A 16,930-nucleotide genomic window follows, 5' to 3' on the forward strand; every position below is an offset into this window, starting at 1 on the left:
TATTATATATTATATTATTATAGTTTTAGTTACGTTATGGACACAGAGAGTAAAAGCAACATAGTTTTCTTTGCTTACTTTTAATGCAACGTCCTCATTGAAGGTGCTGGATCAGAAAAGTGATGTAAAAACTAAAATTAAGAGGTACTTTATACTTTATGTGACACTCATTGAAGGTGCTGGATTGTTTAATATCAGAAAAGTGATGTAAAAACTAAAATTAAGAGGTACTTTATACTTTATGTGACACTCATTGAAGGTGCTGGATTGTTTTGTATAATATAAATGATGTAAAAACAAAAATTAAGAGGTAGTTTATACTTTATGTGACACTCATTGAAGGTGCTCGATTGTTTTGTATCAGAAAATTAATGTAAATACTAAAATTAAGAGGTACTTTATACTTTATGTGACACTCATTGAAGGTGCTGGATTGTTTTATATCAGAAAAGTGATGTAAAATATAAAATTAAGAGGTACTTTATACTTTATGTGACACTCATTGAAGGTGCTGGATTGTTTTATATCAGAAAAGTGATGTAAAAACTAAAATTAAGAGGTACTTTATACTTTATGTGAAACTCATTGAAGGTGCTCGATTGTTTTGTATCAGAAAATTAATGTAAATACTAAAATTAAGAGGTACTTTATACTTTATGTGACACTCATTGAAGGTGCTGGATTGTTTTATATCAGAAAAGTGATGTAAAATATAAAATTAAGAGGTACTTTATACTTTATGTGACACTCATTGAAGGTGCTGGATTGTTTTATATCAGAAAAGTGATGTAAAAACTAAAATTAAGAGGTACTTTATACTTTATGTGAAACTCATTGAAGGTGCTCGATTGTTTTGTATCAGAAAAGTAATGTAAAAACTAAAATTAAGAGGTACTTTATACTTTATGTGACACCCAGCAATGTGTGGTCACAATATATGATTTAATTATGTGTATTTTGTATTGTTTGTATGTGCATATTGCTGTAGAAGACCCTTATTTATTTGGGGAACTTCATTTGCTATTATGCAACCTGGTAATAGGTTTATGATGAGAAATGTGAAATGGAGAATAATAGAGTTTAAATTGCATAAATGTGTTTTAATAAAGTCTGGTAGAAGCGAGAGAAGAATTTGCTCGAGTATTTCCATTTTCTGCTACTTTATTCTTCTACTGCACTTCAATTCAGAGGGAAACATTACGTTTTACTGCACTGCATTTACTCTTTTTGACAGCTAAAGTAAAAAATAAACAAATATTAGGCATATTACATGCATTGCGTTGCATGCAGTATATTAAACTACTCCTCAGTTTATGAAGAAGGCTACTTAATTATAACCTCAGACCATTAATTAGACTATAAGTACTTAATAACAGCTCATTGGACCAAATGCCACACGAATGTTCCAGGTATAAGCAAAATAAACGTTTACTTTTGTTGCCTTCAGTGCGTTTAGCTGATAATACATTCATACTTTTAATGGAGTTAGACTTTGAGTGCAGACTTTTGTTTGCAGTAGAGGACTTCAAGTCAGCAGTAAAGCTGGTTGTTGCTCAAGAGCACTTTCGGTAAGTCAGACGCTTCCTGACACAACACGAGGACCTGAGGGCATTATCTTTAAACTTGCTGCTCAAATGTTAATGATTTGTCCTTTTGTGAGTGTCGGGGAGAAATGATCACGGTACTTACAGCAGCACGAGACACTAAAGGACATAAACACAATGATTAATGAGGAATACGGCATTAAAAGCTACATTATATACATTACAACAAATGCGTTATTGAGTAATTATTTGCAGTAGTAGAAAGTAACTTTACTCAAGTACCTCCATTTGGTGTCACTGTACGTAAACACAACATTTCAGAGGGAAATAATTCATTTTTTACTCCACTATTATTATGTGATATACACATAATCATATGACCACCTTATAAAATGTGAATTGTTTTGGATTAAACTACATAAACAGTTTATAAAGTAGTTAAAATGACTGTAGCTTCACTTAGTGCAGATATTAAACTGATGCTAATACTCTATTACTCTAGTATTGCGTTGAAAATGTTACTTTAGTAAAAGTCCAAAAAGTCAAAAGTACTCATTATGCAGAATATTATATTATAAGACTATAACTATTGAGATATTAATGTTGCAGCTGGTAAAGGCGTGGCTGGTTTTATATTTCTTATGTAGCCTTCTGCTGTGTAGCTTCATCTTTAACAACATATTTTATGTTTTACTTCATTTGTTGGTAATATTTTGCATTCATGACCTGAATCTGTAAAGGAACTACTAAGTAAAAATGAACGTAGTGGAGTAAAAAGTACAATAGTCCCTCTTAAATATAGTGGAGTAGAAGTATAAGAGTAAATGTAATGATTTACCTTCCACCACAGAGTAATAATGATCATTTTGTGTGTCATTCACACAGTAATGTAACATATGTGTCCTTCTGCATTGCTCCATATGTGGAGAGCTTGTTGAGTTGTTCACCTTGTGCAGAAGGGAACCCACAGTACCAGGAAACAGCCCGGCAAAGGTCACTGATTATTTATTGGCAATCTGCCAAAGAAAGAGCGCGCGAGCACGTGCGTGTGTTCTTTGCGTGCGTGCGTGCGTGCGTGCGTGTGTTACGGGAAAAACCTCTGAACGGAGGAGGCGGAGCCTTACGAACATCGGCTTTACTCACTGGAAGCACAACCTCCGGTAACCTTCCTCCACACACGGACGCACACACACACGGTCTCCCCCGGCAGACCCCGCTGCCGCCACATTCCTGCGCTCAGGGAAAGAAACCCGAACACCTTTTTGGATCTTTTGTTGTTTTTGGATTTTAATGCCTGAGTTAATCATTCATTTAGCACTACTCTCGGGTAGTTTGCATATATTTTTCTTTGGCGACGAGCGGCTGCGGTGCGGGGCTGAACATATCCGCAAGGTAAGTCCCAAAAAAAGGAGAGAGACATCCAAAAGCGGGTGGTTGTGCATCATTCGTGCAGATGAAATGACAGAAAAGAGGGTTGCTTTAATGCAGGTTAAAGCCCAGCTGCTGGTGTTAGCTCGGGCTGTTGGTGCAGTGCAGCCAAAGGGGGATTGAAGTGTCATTTTTTGGGGGGGTTGTTTCGCAATATTGTGAATAGTGGACCGACTTCATTCCCCTGCGCCTGTAGCGGTTCTGCACCGCTATGGCGCCGCCTGCGTCCCCTCTGTCCCGCACTGTCCGGTGAAGCCGTCTTTAATTTCCCCTTCAGGGGATCAGAGCAAACCGGACCAGACGGGACACCTTTTGAGGCACAGTGAAACCGGAGAATGGAGCCTCTGTGGTGCAGGGAACAAGAAGTTATTCAGTGAAAGAGGGGAGAGGAAAAAGCGCGCAGGGCTCTTTCACAGTGACCCCGTTTCTCAAATCCCTTGTTGCGGTACGCCCGATCGAAGACAATTGAAAGCAATCAGGATCCAGTTGCTGTCTGGCTGCACGGTGCAGCAGCAGCAGCAGCAGCAGCAGCAGGAGGGGTTCATGTAAACTAAATATAACCTGCCTGCCCAGTCTTGCCTTATGCATATGTCACAGTCGCCATAACTGCATTTTATGGGGGTAAACCGAGAGCTCCAGTGTGGCAGAGTGGTCATTTATTTACGTCCGTGCTTGTGAATGACTCCTACTGTAGGCTGGATGTGTGCATCAGGCTATATATAGATGATAATCTGTGCTCCCTCTCTCCAGCTGTGTTTAGGTGCTCTCTCCCAGCCCCTCTCTGGATGCATCAGACTCCTCTGCCCCGGGGCCCTGGACCCGGTGTGTGACCCCGCCACCTTCACCCCGTTCCCCCTCTCTTCCCTCTCCCTCTGCCCCAAACTCCTTTCCGCCTGTCCACCTCAGCGCTCCTGTTCTGGGCCCCCTGCCTCTCGACCAGCGGGCAGAGGCAGGGGGCCATGGCGCCATGGTAGCCCTCAGCGGACGCAACCCCCTCGCCATGAGCAGCCTGACCCCTCCGGAGGGCAGGGTTCAAGGGTCAAACTTCACCCCGCATCACTACAAACCCTTCAGCTCTCATGCACACTACCAGCTGGTCAGTCCCTTTAGAGAAATAACTGTATGTACTGTCTAAACAATCACCCTGGCTGATAACACATAATAATTGCAGGTTTTTCTACTGATTTCAGGTGATGTGTGCGTTGCGTAAGCTACAGGAGAGTGGGTTCTACTGGGGGGCCGTGGGCGGCCGCGAGGCCAGCTCCCTGCTGCGCTCCGAACCACCCGGCACCTTCCTGATCCGCGACTCCTCTGACCACCACCACTTCTTCACCCTCTCTGTCCAGACGGCTCGAGGAACCAAGAACTTGCGCATCCACAGCGAGGGAGGCGGCTTCTTCTTACAGCCAGACACCCAAAACACCCACGAGCTGCCACAGTTTGATTGCGTTCTGAAACTCATTGCGCACTACATGGGGAAAGGGCCGGACGCTGGAAGGAGCAGGGACGGGGCATGTGGGGGCAACTCAAGAGAGGCAGAAAAGAAGGGGTGCAGCGTATATCTGATCCACACCGGCGGAGAGAGGATTCCCTTGGAACTGCGGCGGCCCCTCTCAAGTTCTCTCTCGTCCCTGCAGCACATGTGCCGGAGGACGCTGAACAATCTGGGGGGGTCGGAGGGAGCCGAGCAGCTCCCACACACACTTAGAGACTTCCTGGAGGAGTACGACGCTCCCATATGACTGACAGGAGCCGCAGAGGTTCCACTTCATGGACCAGGTGCCTGGAGGACGGCGCAGACCAGTTCTCAGCGCATACGTGAAAATGCGCGCCATCAAATACTGACCAGAGTTAACCTTAGGTGGCAATGTGAGGTCGTTTTTTTCAGTGCGACCCAGATCCGCTTCAACACTGACGGACACCATCTACCTGGACCCGGGGTCTGGGACGAGGAGTGTGATTTAGGTAACCAGCGATTACCTCGTCCGTCCTGCCTTTGCAAAAACTGACCACTAACGTGAGTGGCAGATGAAGCCGGAGGTCAAAGGTCAATGTTTCCTTATGACTGACTCAGACGCAGAGCAGAGCCTCGTAGAAGATTAACCTGATTGGTCGATATTAACGACGACAGTGACGACATGATCAATACACCACCAGTGATCCCTGTGGGTTTAATGTGTTTAAGAAGAAAGCTCTCCTCTCCTCTGTCAGCCTGACATTTACAACCCTTCGGACGAGCGGACAGAAAGAAAGACGACAAAGAACACAAAGGTTCAGAGGGGGTGAATGAAGGAGGAGTTACAGAGAAAAGGCAAACAAGGGGCCCGCAGCAGAGAACATACAGTATTTGTTTGTCTGAGTGAGTGAGTGAGTGAGTGTGTGTGTTTGTGTGTTGTGGTAGCGAACACATTTCCATTGCTGCTTCCCGTAAGTGTTGCCTCATAGAGAGGTGAGGGCGAGGGGTGGTCATGCATGCTTGCTGCCCACACACACACGCACACACACACACACACACACACACACACAGGTACAGGTCAGCATGTAGGCTTTTGTTAGCGTGGGAACAAGCGAGAGAAAGCATTACAGGGCAATATTCTCCTTCTCCTCGTTTCGTTTCTGTCGTTCTTCTCCATTACCCTTCCCCTGCAACCCCTTGAGTTGCTTCGACAGCGACAGAAAACAGACTAGTGTTGCTGAAACAAAAGCTTGTTACTGAGACAAAAGCCTTGGCACGGCACCAAACAAAACAGCAGAACTTATTTTTATCCAGACTGGCTGGAAAAATGTCAGCGACACTGTAAAAGCTCCTCGGGGGAATGACGACAATGACGATGGTGATCCAAGAGGCTGGTGGTGGTGAGAGGAAGGATTGAACGAAGGAGGGAGAAGAGCGGGAAATGGGATTAGGAAAGGGGAATTGAAGAGGACAGAGAAATGGGGAGGGGGGCTGGGGTAGTGGAGAAGGGGGAGGAGACATACCGGTATACAGCTAAACAAAAACAGTGATGTGATTGATGTCCCTGAGGAAATCATGGAGCCCAACAGGAGGCCGCTCCTGTAAATATAAAAGGTTCGCTAAGAGGCCCCATGTGAAAAGGAAAGTTTTGTCTGAGCTGCATCTGTCTCTGTAGACCCTCTCACAGTGATTTCTTTAACATTATCATCTCAAACGCATTTATTTCTGTCTTGGTGTGCTTTGAGTGCCTGCGCTCTCCCTCCTGGTTTTCTCACGTCGTGAAGGAGGAAACGAACTGGACCATTTTAATCCCTGTAACTTTAGAAAGGTTTCCATGCCCCTATCTTAACTTCCATTGTTACCTCTGAAGCAGGAGCGGACAGTTTGTCTGTTTGAATGTCTGAATGTCAAGTGAACACTTCCTAAAGCAACATTGCGTAGTTTGGGTACTTGGCGCTCCTACGGTTTTAGTGCGAGTCACTTATACACCGCTGTCGTGAATATGGACGGTGTACACGAGCATTTGTGATGGTTACACTAGCGAGTCGACAACAGCTTAACATCAAGCAAGACGTAGAAAGCAAGCTAATAGTCCAAAAGCAAGATGACCAGCTCGCCGTTTGTCCTGCAGGCTTTTATTTCACAAAGCTCTCCCAACGCCTAACGCCACGTCCAACATTAACTCGTGTTTGGCGGGCTCTTGCCCTCTAGCTTCCTCTATCAACTTCCTCCTCGGTGTCTTTGCCTCTGCTATGATGTCTGTGTAGGCTGCTGAAACGGGTTCTCTTGCCCGCTCGCCAGGCTCCGGTTCTGGCGCGACACCAGCGCCGCTCCCCTGCCAGCATTCCCCTCCAACCCGGGCTAGAAAACCTCCTCCTCCTCCTCCTCCCAGCGGTTTCACGCTAATGTGCTAGCGGCGTAAACACCAACACTCTCCCGGTGCTAACTGAGCTAACTAGCTGACAGCAGTAAGTTAGCTCAGTTAGTGTTGCTTTAGCAAAAGGTAACGCTTTCTGTCCATCAGGAAACTGTAAATCACAGAGTCGAGGCAGAGCAGCCGGAGGACAACAGACGGAAAACCAGAAAAAAAATGTTTTTTTCTAAATTATGATCCGGTTTCACCAAAATCTGTGGCAGCACCGCAACGCGTGAGGAGATCGTACCTGTGCAACTTCTCCATTCTCCCTTTTTACGAGTGAGTGAAGCATCAAAATGATTTTGACGCCGTTGTTTTAAGGTGAAACAGTTACGCAATGTTGCTTTGAAGTGATTCTATTTTAAATACAGCCTTTTGTAAAACGACTCGGCTCTGATCCGAGTTGTTTTCGTCTGTTTGACCAGTGCTCATACTTACCCGTGATCCATATTGGAGTGGTAGCCTTTTTCACATCCTAACATTGTGTGATCTCATGTGGCCACTTGAGACGCTGAGCGCTGAGATATAGTGATAAACCTTGTTTTTTGGTCAAATTTCAGTCTTATTTTCTCACATCAACACCAAGTTTTTTCTCTCGTTTGTTTTGTTTACATGTGTTGCACCAGTCGGACCACACGTGTATGTGAATCATTCTGTCTTTTATAAAGACTCTCTCGCAAAAGGCTGGCCACTAGTCTGGCAAAATACAAGCTGTAATATCTGAAATGACAAAGCATTACAAAAAAAAACAAATAAATGAAAAAGGAAACATTGCACATATTTATATTTCTAAAATATTTCAATAATTTATATTAAAGAGCACTATTTTTACAAAAGTCAATGCGTTTGCCCTTGTGTTGTTTGTTTCTCTGTCTCTGTTACTTCGCTGAGTCAATATTGACCGGGTAAACTCGAGCTTACTGTAACGTCTCGTAAAGACAGATTATTACCTTTCAAATGGGATTTCCTAGTTCAACAAAGCAGTGTTTGTTCTGTCCAATGGCTTTTTTCAAAGAGCCGGCTCGTCAAGCACACACACAGTCACACACAGTCACACACAGTCACACACACACATTCATCATAGGGTTAAAATTACTGCAATCATCACTTGTTTTCTCCACTGGAGCATTGTGGGTAAATTCCATAGGCATCTGAGAACATATAGGAAGGGGTGTGGGCAGGATTTTGTCAGACATGCCCTACAGATGTACACAACACTGTAACAAAGGGATTCCCAGAAGCACGCAGTTATGTTAACACCATTACACACACGCACGCCCACACACACACACACACACACACTTTGACACAGCAGTTACTGTGTGGAGAGCTCACTTTGGGCTGGACCTAACTGGAAAGGAATGCAGCTGGGTTTTATACATCCTGCCCGAGGGGCTGAGTGAGGATGGTGTCCTCTAGAGTGTGTGTTTGTGTGTGTGTGTGTGTGTGTGTGCGCGCGCGTGTGTGTGGATATATGTGTGTGTGAGGTCAAATAGGTGAAAGGGTCCACGTGGAAGTGATTTATGACTATCTGTGGTTTGAGTGTGCAGCCAAAGCAGTGTGTGTGTGTAGATTGCTGCTGGTAAAACTAAGACGGTGAGTTTCTATATTCTTCACACACACACACACACACACACACACACACACACACACACAGTACCCATTCCCTGCATACCTAGTGTTCTGTCTGAGGCTGGCTTCCAGGAAATGAGGCACTTTAATTGAGTTGAGTTTTTACGGCTTGACTGGTGATAGTGTGTGTATGTACGAGAGAGAGCGAATGAGGTGTCTTTGTGTGTGAGAGAGAGTGTGTGTGTGTGTGTGTATGTGTGTGAGAGAGAGAAAGAGAGAGATGGGGGACTCCAGCTAAAGAGACTAGAATAAAAAAATAGAAAAATGATGCAGAGAGAGCATCAAGTTCAGCTCAGAAATGTGATGTGAAACTAAATTGTTGGCAGTTTTCAAGTTGAGACGGTATATATATAATACATTACACCACCACCACCTCACACACACGTGGACACACACACACAAACACACACACACACACACACTGGATACAAACCAGCCACAGGCCTCTATGAAAGTGAATGAGAGGACAATGTTTAACAACTGTTTTTATAGCTTACTTACAGTACAGGTAATTACAACGATTCAAAGGCTTAGTTCCTTACTTTGCTATGACACTTACGGAAAAAATGTGCGTCAAAAGTTGTGCGTTTGTGCGCGAATGTGACGCTATTTGTTTATGGGAGGAAGACGACATGTGCAATTATAGACAAAAATGATGTAATTCAAGAGACAAACAGTAATGAGTGAGCCTTCTTCCCAAAATCCAACCAGAATAATCCAGTTTTACACACACACACACACACACACACACACACACACACACACACACACACATTGTCTAAATAAGCCAGCTCAGCTCACTATGACTCATTTAATGTTCCCCATAGTTGCCTGGTTAGCAGGGCTGGAATATTTTGCCTGTATCCTTCGCTCCTCTCGTGAATCTCACACACTCATAGAAAGTCTTTCCACCGTGATTCATTTTTTCGGGTAATGACTTGTGTCCTGCTCAACAGTTGTCAACAGTGTCCCAGGCCAACAACAACAGGCCGTCTCTCAAACAACTGCGCTTGGTTTGGGAGTCTTTTTTTTTTCTTTCTTTCTTTACAATCAAAACATTCACACTTAATGTTTGGGCACTGCCTCCTCATAGCTTTATGTTTTACGGGAAAATATGAAGCGAGGACTTTTAAAAGTTAGGTGGTTTGACTGATTACATTCTCGCAGTCTGATTCAAATCTATTAACAGTTTCTTTTCAGTTTTGAACTCATGCCAATGTCAACGATGTCAAGTCTAGAAAGGTGGAAAAATATTAAAGGGTTAGGAGTATACCCTGCAACGCACAATCCACAGTGGTCTTCCAGGAAGGAGCTCCGGTTTGCTGATTATTTCTTCCAGGAAGGCTTTTTGTTGGCTGATCTGCGCTTATAGGAAAGACGTTTGGTTGGCCCATCAGCACGAGTATTGTCACAGCCGCTTCTGATAAAGCCAGACCAGCTTCCAGGAAACCAGAGATTTTACCCTCCAGCATTCCATCATTCCTCCACCATCAGCGCACAGAGAGAAGGAGAGGGAGCAGGAGGGGTATAACAGGGACACGGATCAATAAAAACCATATGGGAAGCATACAGACAGTCAAATGCACTCCAAAACGTCTGCATGTATGTTTTTGCGTGCGTGCACGAGCCTGCAAAGACACACTGACCAGCTCACTGTGACACATTCAAACCACACTATTTTTCTACTCTGACTGCACCACCATCCCCCCTACACACACACACACACACACACACACACACACTTTGCAGCATTTGAAACTCATTGTGACTAACTTAAATCATCCCTGAAATGATTTTCCCGTAACACCTGGACAGCCTTACGGATGGGTGTGCCATGCTGTTACTGGCTGGAAGAACAAAGACCTGGGGTGACCTGCAACGTACAAAACACGTTGTTAAAAGGCAGCTGAGGCATGTTGTGGTAGATGCAGTTACATTGTTTTATCTAGGAGGTGGATTTTGTTGCTGGTTTTGCTCTCCATTCACAGCTGTGCGAGTGTCACGGCGGAGACGCCCGGTTGCCAAATGGCTTACTGTAACGACATGGACTCGGACCAAACCCTCCAACACTCTCAGGTGTCACTGCGTCCCCTTCAGCCAGCAAACCGGACCACATGATATTTGAACTTGAAACTTCAGCACACACATTCGTAAGCGCACTAGCATGTGCACATACATATGTGGTGAGTAAGGGGGTTTTTTTGGTCATGAATGATTGGTAACACCCATGAGTTACCTACAGTGATTGAAGGAAATGCAGCTGTGCTACATTAAGAAGACACTGCATTCACAATTCAACTGTGGTGATAGTAAACACGTATTAGAAGTTAAACACTCTCAAGTAACTAAAGTCATGTGAGTAAAGGGTAAAGTTCACTTTGGGTGTCAAATAAAAACCTTGCGTCTCCAGTTTTGAGGACTTGTATTCTTTAAGATCTGCTGACAAAAGAAGGAAACAAACGAACAAACAATAGGAGGTTTAGATCTTAAGTAAATAAGCAAAACAAATGATGTAAGAAGGAAAGACAACATGCAGAAGCAAATACTTGTTGGGATATTTCAGTCTGAAATAATGGAATATGAAAAACTAATTGAAAATGGCTGCTTTTCTAGCGCTTTATGAAGTAAATGCTCCATTAAAGGTTTTATCATTTAAAAGTGAGGTGTCTGTTTTTTGATTATAAAGCAGGGTGCTTTATAAATACTGTGAAAGTATCAAGAAGACTCAATCTGCAGAGAAATGCACACAGACCATATTCAGAAACTGTGTCTTTAAACGAGCCGTCGGGACTTCTGTACGGTTGCGATGTCAAAACTATACAATATAAAGTTAGAGTGCAGCTACAGTGCCGTTACAGTCCTTCCCCGACTGCAATGATGGTGAAGAGACGCAGAGAGCAGATGCAGAAGACCCGGAAGCGTTTCAGATGATGTTTATATGAACATGCAATTATTATTTATACATTAAAGCATGTAAACAAAGTAGAATATGGGACATTTAAAGCACCTGAGTCAGATAAAATCCTGGGATCTCTAACATGTCATGAGTCAAAGGTCTCATATTAGGCTCGTTTTCTGGATCATATTTGTATTTTGGGTTTCTACTAGAACATGTTTTCATGCTTTAATGTTAAAAAAAACATTATTTGTCTCATCCTGTCTGTCTGAATATACCTGTATTCACCCTCTGTCTGGAACGCTCTGCTTTAGCGCCTGTCTCTTTAAGACCCCATCCTGAAAAAGACGAGTCTGCTCTGATTCGTCAGCATTTCTGGGTCCTCCCCATCTGTGATCTCAGCGTCATTGTACTGTTGTTGCAGCCGGGGAATGACTGTAACGGCATTTTTATTATAGTTGTGACATCACCCCGGTACAGAAGTCTTGACGACTCGTTTAAATTGTACTCCGTGGGATTTTCATCTATTTAATTGTCTTTTAATTTACTATCCATCAAAGACTGCGTTAAAGCAATGGTGATTGATCATAAGACCCACTAATGAAAGTGACATCATAGAGTCGACAGTGCGTTTACATGCACTTTAAAAACCCAGTAATAATCTGATTAAGGGCATACTCAGGTTTCTCAAACACCATGTAAACACCGTACCCCGGGTGAAATCGGAGTTCTACCCTGGTTAACAGACCTAGAGAACTCCTTCAGTACCCCCTGATTATTCGTGCATGTAAACAGCCTTCTCGGGTTACTGCGCAGGGGGTTATGACCCCCCCTCCCCACTCCGCGGCGTTGACTTTTGACCCGGAAATAGAATAAACCAGCAAGCAACAGCACAAAAACAACATGCGAAAACAACAACAATAGAGCCAGAGGCGGATTAATGCACAGAATGGCCTAGGGGCCCCAGGTGTGCAGGGGCCCCGGATTGGCCAGACTATTTTTTTTTTACTACACTAGGGGAAAAAAAAACTTGCCTCCTATTTGGGCTTTATAAACATTTCAAAAATGAGGTCACTGATTGGATAGATATGGGACACATTTACCCAGTCAGCTGCCATCATTGTTGTCAAATTATAACGGAGCACGAAAAAGAAAAGCCCAACGACTGAAAGAACAGCGGGACCAAGATCGACTAAAGAAAATTCCTAAATTGACAGGATTTTTTCATGGTTGCGGACTCTTCTGCTGTTCTAGCGGGGGGGGGGGGGGGGGGGGGGGTTCTCTGATAAAGCATGAATATTAATGTGGGGAGCCCAAACAAACAGTAGCCTAGGGGCCCATGGCCACCTTAATCCGACACTGGTGAACCTGAAAAAAACGCCGTATTTAGTCCAGCTGTATGTTGGCGGAGCGCCACCTACTGTACGGGAGGAAGAGTTACTCCGTCATTTTCCCATTTAACCCCCTTTCATGTGCACGAGGGGAACATATATAACCTGATTACTCCCTTGACCGGGGTACGGTCCTTTTCAGGGTACTGATGTGCATGTAAACGCACTGACTGTTGGGTTTCCATAGGAAGCAGCCGCTAGAAACAACGTATCTCAAATTTTACGGATCACAACTTTAAAGGCACAGTTTCTGAATACAGGCTGCATTTCTTTGTGGATTGAGTGTTTTGATAGTTACAGTCACTATAAGTATAGCATACCCACAGCAGTTATATCGAACCTCAGCCTGCTTTATAATAAAAACAGACCTGGAAATCTTAGTTTATCTCATATGAAAAACAACTTTAAATGACACTTGATTTTAAAAGGTTTTCACTGCAAATTGAAACAGACAGAAGCCTTCAATCCAAACTGGACATTTTGAAAACGAACAGCTGCGCTTTTCTACCAATAACCGACAGGCCGCTCTGTTTCGTCTCAACCAGGATCCGATTGGATTAAACAAGCCTCAATGCTGGGCCCTCAGCACGGAGTCCATTCAGCCATTGACCTGCCACAGCACCAATGCCCCAATATAAAACAAATGCCACTTCTCAGGCTCAGTGTGCGCATACGTAAGTGATTGTGAGAATAAAGACTAAGTGTTTAAATACTCTATTTCCTGCAATAGGTGGCATTTGCACACACACACACACACACACACACAAACACCCACCAACTCTCTGTTTCTTAATGTGAAAGACCACATTTGTTCCTGAAAGAAGAAAACAGGGGGTCCGCTCTATGTGTGTGTGTGTGTGTGTGTGTGTGTGTGTGTGTGTGTATGTGTGTGCGCTCAGCAGTGAACAGCATCTGAATGCAACAGCCAATCAGAGAGCTGTATAGACACTGAGCCCCCCAAGTACCGCTGGTTTATAGGGCTCAGCTTCAGAGAAGTCACATGACTTCCCAGAGAGAGAGAGAGGGAGATGGAGAGGGAGAGGGAGAGAGAGTGGGCAATGTGGGAAAGGAGGATGAAGAAAAGGAGGAGGAGGAGGAGGAGGAGAAGGAGGAGGACTGAAAAGAGGGTCAGGAGGGTGACAAGAACGCTGCGAGGGGTGAACTGAAGGTCTGGTAGATGAATGGAGGAGAAAGGAGGTAAAAAAAAGGACAGATGCGATTGTTCTCGGAAGTGAAATCGTACATGCGGGTGATGGTCTATAATTACAGCTGAATGAACAATATGAGAAAGGACTGAGAGAGGAGAAGTCAGTGAGTGGGTGAATGAAGGGTGCGATGAATGAGTGCACGCAGGGCAACAGTGGTTGCAGCTGATTACGACAGCGGGTAACGTTGATGGTCTGGTTAACCCTGCCTCATACTGTCATACAACAACCATCTCCTCCACAGCGCTTAAAGGAACAGTTCAACCAAATTACCCCAAAAAAGTTTCATTCACCACAAGTGGCACATAATAAATGTGCAGAGGTTATGAATGTTCGGCTACGCTGGAAGTGAATTCAATTTACTTTGAGCGCTCAAAGCATTTAAAAAAAAAAAATCGCTTGTGTTTTTCCAGACGCAATTTTCTAATTACTATAATCTAACCGTTTTTATTGGGACTATTTATTTGGTAGAAGGAGGTTCCAGTGAAAACGGTTCACAGGAAGTTCAGTGGAAGCAAGTGAAGTGATTTTTCAATACTCCAGTAATGAAATTCCTTTAGCTTCCATAGAATCGGGGTGGAGACGGAAGAATATCGCACAACTACGTGGCCAAAAGTATGTGGACACGTGCTTTTAGTCAGTTGCTGGTTTGGGTTGAAGGTCCCTTAGGTCCAATGAAGGGAAATGTTAATGCTTACAGCATACAATGATGCTTTAGAGTGTGCTTCCATCTCTATTGCAACTGTTTGGAGGAGGGCACTTTCCTGTTTTACCACGACACTGCCCACATTGTACAAAGTCCCCAAAGAGATGGGTTTCCGAGATTGCTGTGGGAGAACTTGACGGGCCTGCATGGAGCTCTCTGACCGCAGCCCCATCAAAGACCTTTGGGATGAACTGGAGCGTTGTTAGCAAGCCGGGCGTCATCGCCCAACATCAGTGCCCAAACTCACTAATCGTCTTGAGGCTGAATGGTAACGTTTGCAATCCATCTATAATGTTGTCATCCTGATTGTCCATACTGTCATCCTATTATGTTGGTCTTTTCTGTACAAGACATCTATTGCATGTCTGTCCGTCCAGGAACAGGGATCCCTCCTGAGGTTTCTCCCATTTGTTCATGTTAAAGGTGTAATAATATTTAACATTTCTGCATTAAAATGTCAACCTATATTTTGTTGAATTGTGTTCTTAAACGATCCCAACTTTAATTTTGTTCAGGGTAATGATTCTTTACATCTAGTCGCCTGTCAACAGCGTCATGTCCCCCTTTGTGCATGTGTCAGCTTCATGAAGCTTCATGAATTTACTTTTTATCCAGTTTTAAGGCAACTATACACTTTTCAGATCTTTCCTAACTGTGTGTTTTAAGCAGATTTCAGAAGCCTGGATCTTAAGTCATCAGAGAGACAAGCTTAGCAAACGTTAGCTCGCAGCTCAGCTCGCATGGATGCTCTTTGTTTGCCAAACAGCGTCAGAGAAACCTGCGTTCTTCAGTGTTTTTACTGTTTTAATCGCCGGGTTCATTTGTTATGTACGTTATTGTGTGTTAAAACAACTCCCAGCGCACGCTTCTTCACAATTTCACCGAACATTGTCTTTTGTTATTGTATTGAAATGACATATAATGCATTTTTATATGATTTGTGATGTTGGGCTTCAGAATTAAAAACTGACTTGCCTTGACATGACTAGATTCCGCAAAAGCGTCACAATGAAGGAACGCTTTCTTGTCCGGCCTGTGGATCGACTCGCAACCCGCCCTGCTGGGTTTCCCCGTTCACGGCTCGGAGCTGTTGAGGCGCAACAGCGTCGCAACATGCAGGCAGTGTGAAAGGAGCTTCAGGAACGAATCCCCTGCAGCCAATGAGATGAAAACACATTTGGGTGTAATGTCCAGGTTTTCCACATACTTTTGGCCACAAAGTATCAGGGAAGTACCTTGATTCTGCTTTGAAAAAAAGGGAAAAGAGAGCCTCCCCTGCAGCTTAAGAGCAATGTATCTGTGTGTGTGTGTGTGTGTGTGTGTGTGTGTGTGTGTGTGTGTGCGTGTGTGTAAGTAAAGCATGTCCACATGGCCCATGACATATGATGGGGGGGAGGCAGGGGGGGGTTGATGTGAAATGTGAAACAGATGTTATTCTTGTTTCGCCGGCACTGATGTCGACACCTTTTCATTGCAGAGGAGATGTGTGTGTGTGTGTGTGTGTGTGCGTGTGTGTGTGTGTGTGTGTGTGTGTGTGTGTGTATGAGAAACCTCATTTGAGGGAAGACTTCCCATAAACACCTGTTTTGTTCCGGTTAATATCTCTCGTCATGGTGAAGAAATGATGGCCTCAGTGAAAGAGGAGAGAGAGAAAGAGTGAGAGAGAGAGAGAGAGGAGAAGAGAGGGGGGTCACCTCCATTCCCCTCCTTCTGTGAAAGAGAAGAGCTCATGTGGGATGAACACATTCGTTTATTCATTTGGCCCGTCTATTTTCAGCCCAGTGGGTTTATGGTTATTGGAAAGGCGTTGCCGTCTCGCTCCTTCCCAGAAGGAGTCAATATTTCTCCCTCTCCTTCATTTCTCCCTCTCTGCCTCTTTTTCTCTAATTCAATATTTTCTCCAAAACACCACTCTACCCGCTCAACGCAGAGGCAAGGAATGCTGGAAGGCATTTGAGAGAAACAAAACACGCACGAACACGCGCACACACACACACACACACACACACACACACACACACACACACACACACACACACACACACACACACACACACACACACACACACACACACACACACACACACACAGACAAAAGTGTGAGGTTACAGAAGCCAACAGTGATCCCGGAAAAACTCTCAGGACGTCTCCCACTTTCTCCATCGCTGCTCTGTGTTGCTCACATCTTTATCTCTCTCCGTTCACGGCTGTTGTGGGGCTCTCGAGACCGACTGTGGCCTTTTTACGACGCTGGTG

At 44.2% G+C, this 16,930-nt stretch overlaps 1 protein-coding gene across 1 annotated transcript; it reads left to right on the plus strand.

Annotated features, from left to right (window-relative positions):
- Window positions 1-2,728: 2,728 nt before the first annotated feature.
- socs3b (suppressor of cytokine signaling 3b) lies at window positions 2,729-7,613 on the plus strand. Its single transcript, XM_083933070.1, has 3 exons — window positions 2,729-2,936; window positions 3,723-4,068; window positions 4,163-7,613. The coding sequence occupies exons 2-3, from the start codon at window positions 3,940-3,942 to the stop codon at window positions 4,712-4,714; spliced, it is 681 nt and encodes a 226-aa protein (XP_083789196.1). The 5' UTR covers window positions 2,729-2,936; window positions 3,723-3,939; the 3' UTR covers window positions 4,715-7,613.
- Window positions 7,614-16,930: the final 9,317 nt, after the last annotated feature.

This window comes from Echiichthys vipera, assembly GCF_963691815.1.
Source record: "Echiichthys vipera genome assembly, chromosome: 18".
NCBI classification, from domain to species: Eukaryota; Metazoa; Chordata; class Actinopteri; order Perciformes; family Trachinidae; genus Echiichthys; species Echiichthys vipera.

What these genes read in the sequence shown, in the direction of transcription:
- socs3b (XM_083933070.1), top strand. Translation starts at nt 3,940, where the DNA reads ATGGTAGCCCTCAGCGGACGCAACCCCCTCGCCATGAGCAGCCTGACC. An exon ending in CTCATGCACACTACCAGCTG is followed by an intron (nt 4,069 to 4,162) that starts GTCAGTCCCTTT and finishes TACTGATTTCAG; the next exon opens with GTGATGTGTGCGTTGCGTAA.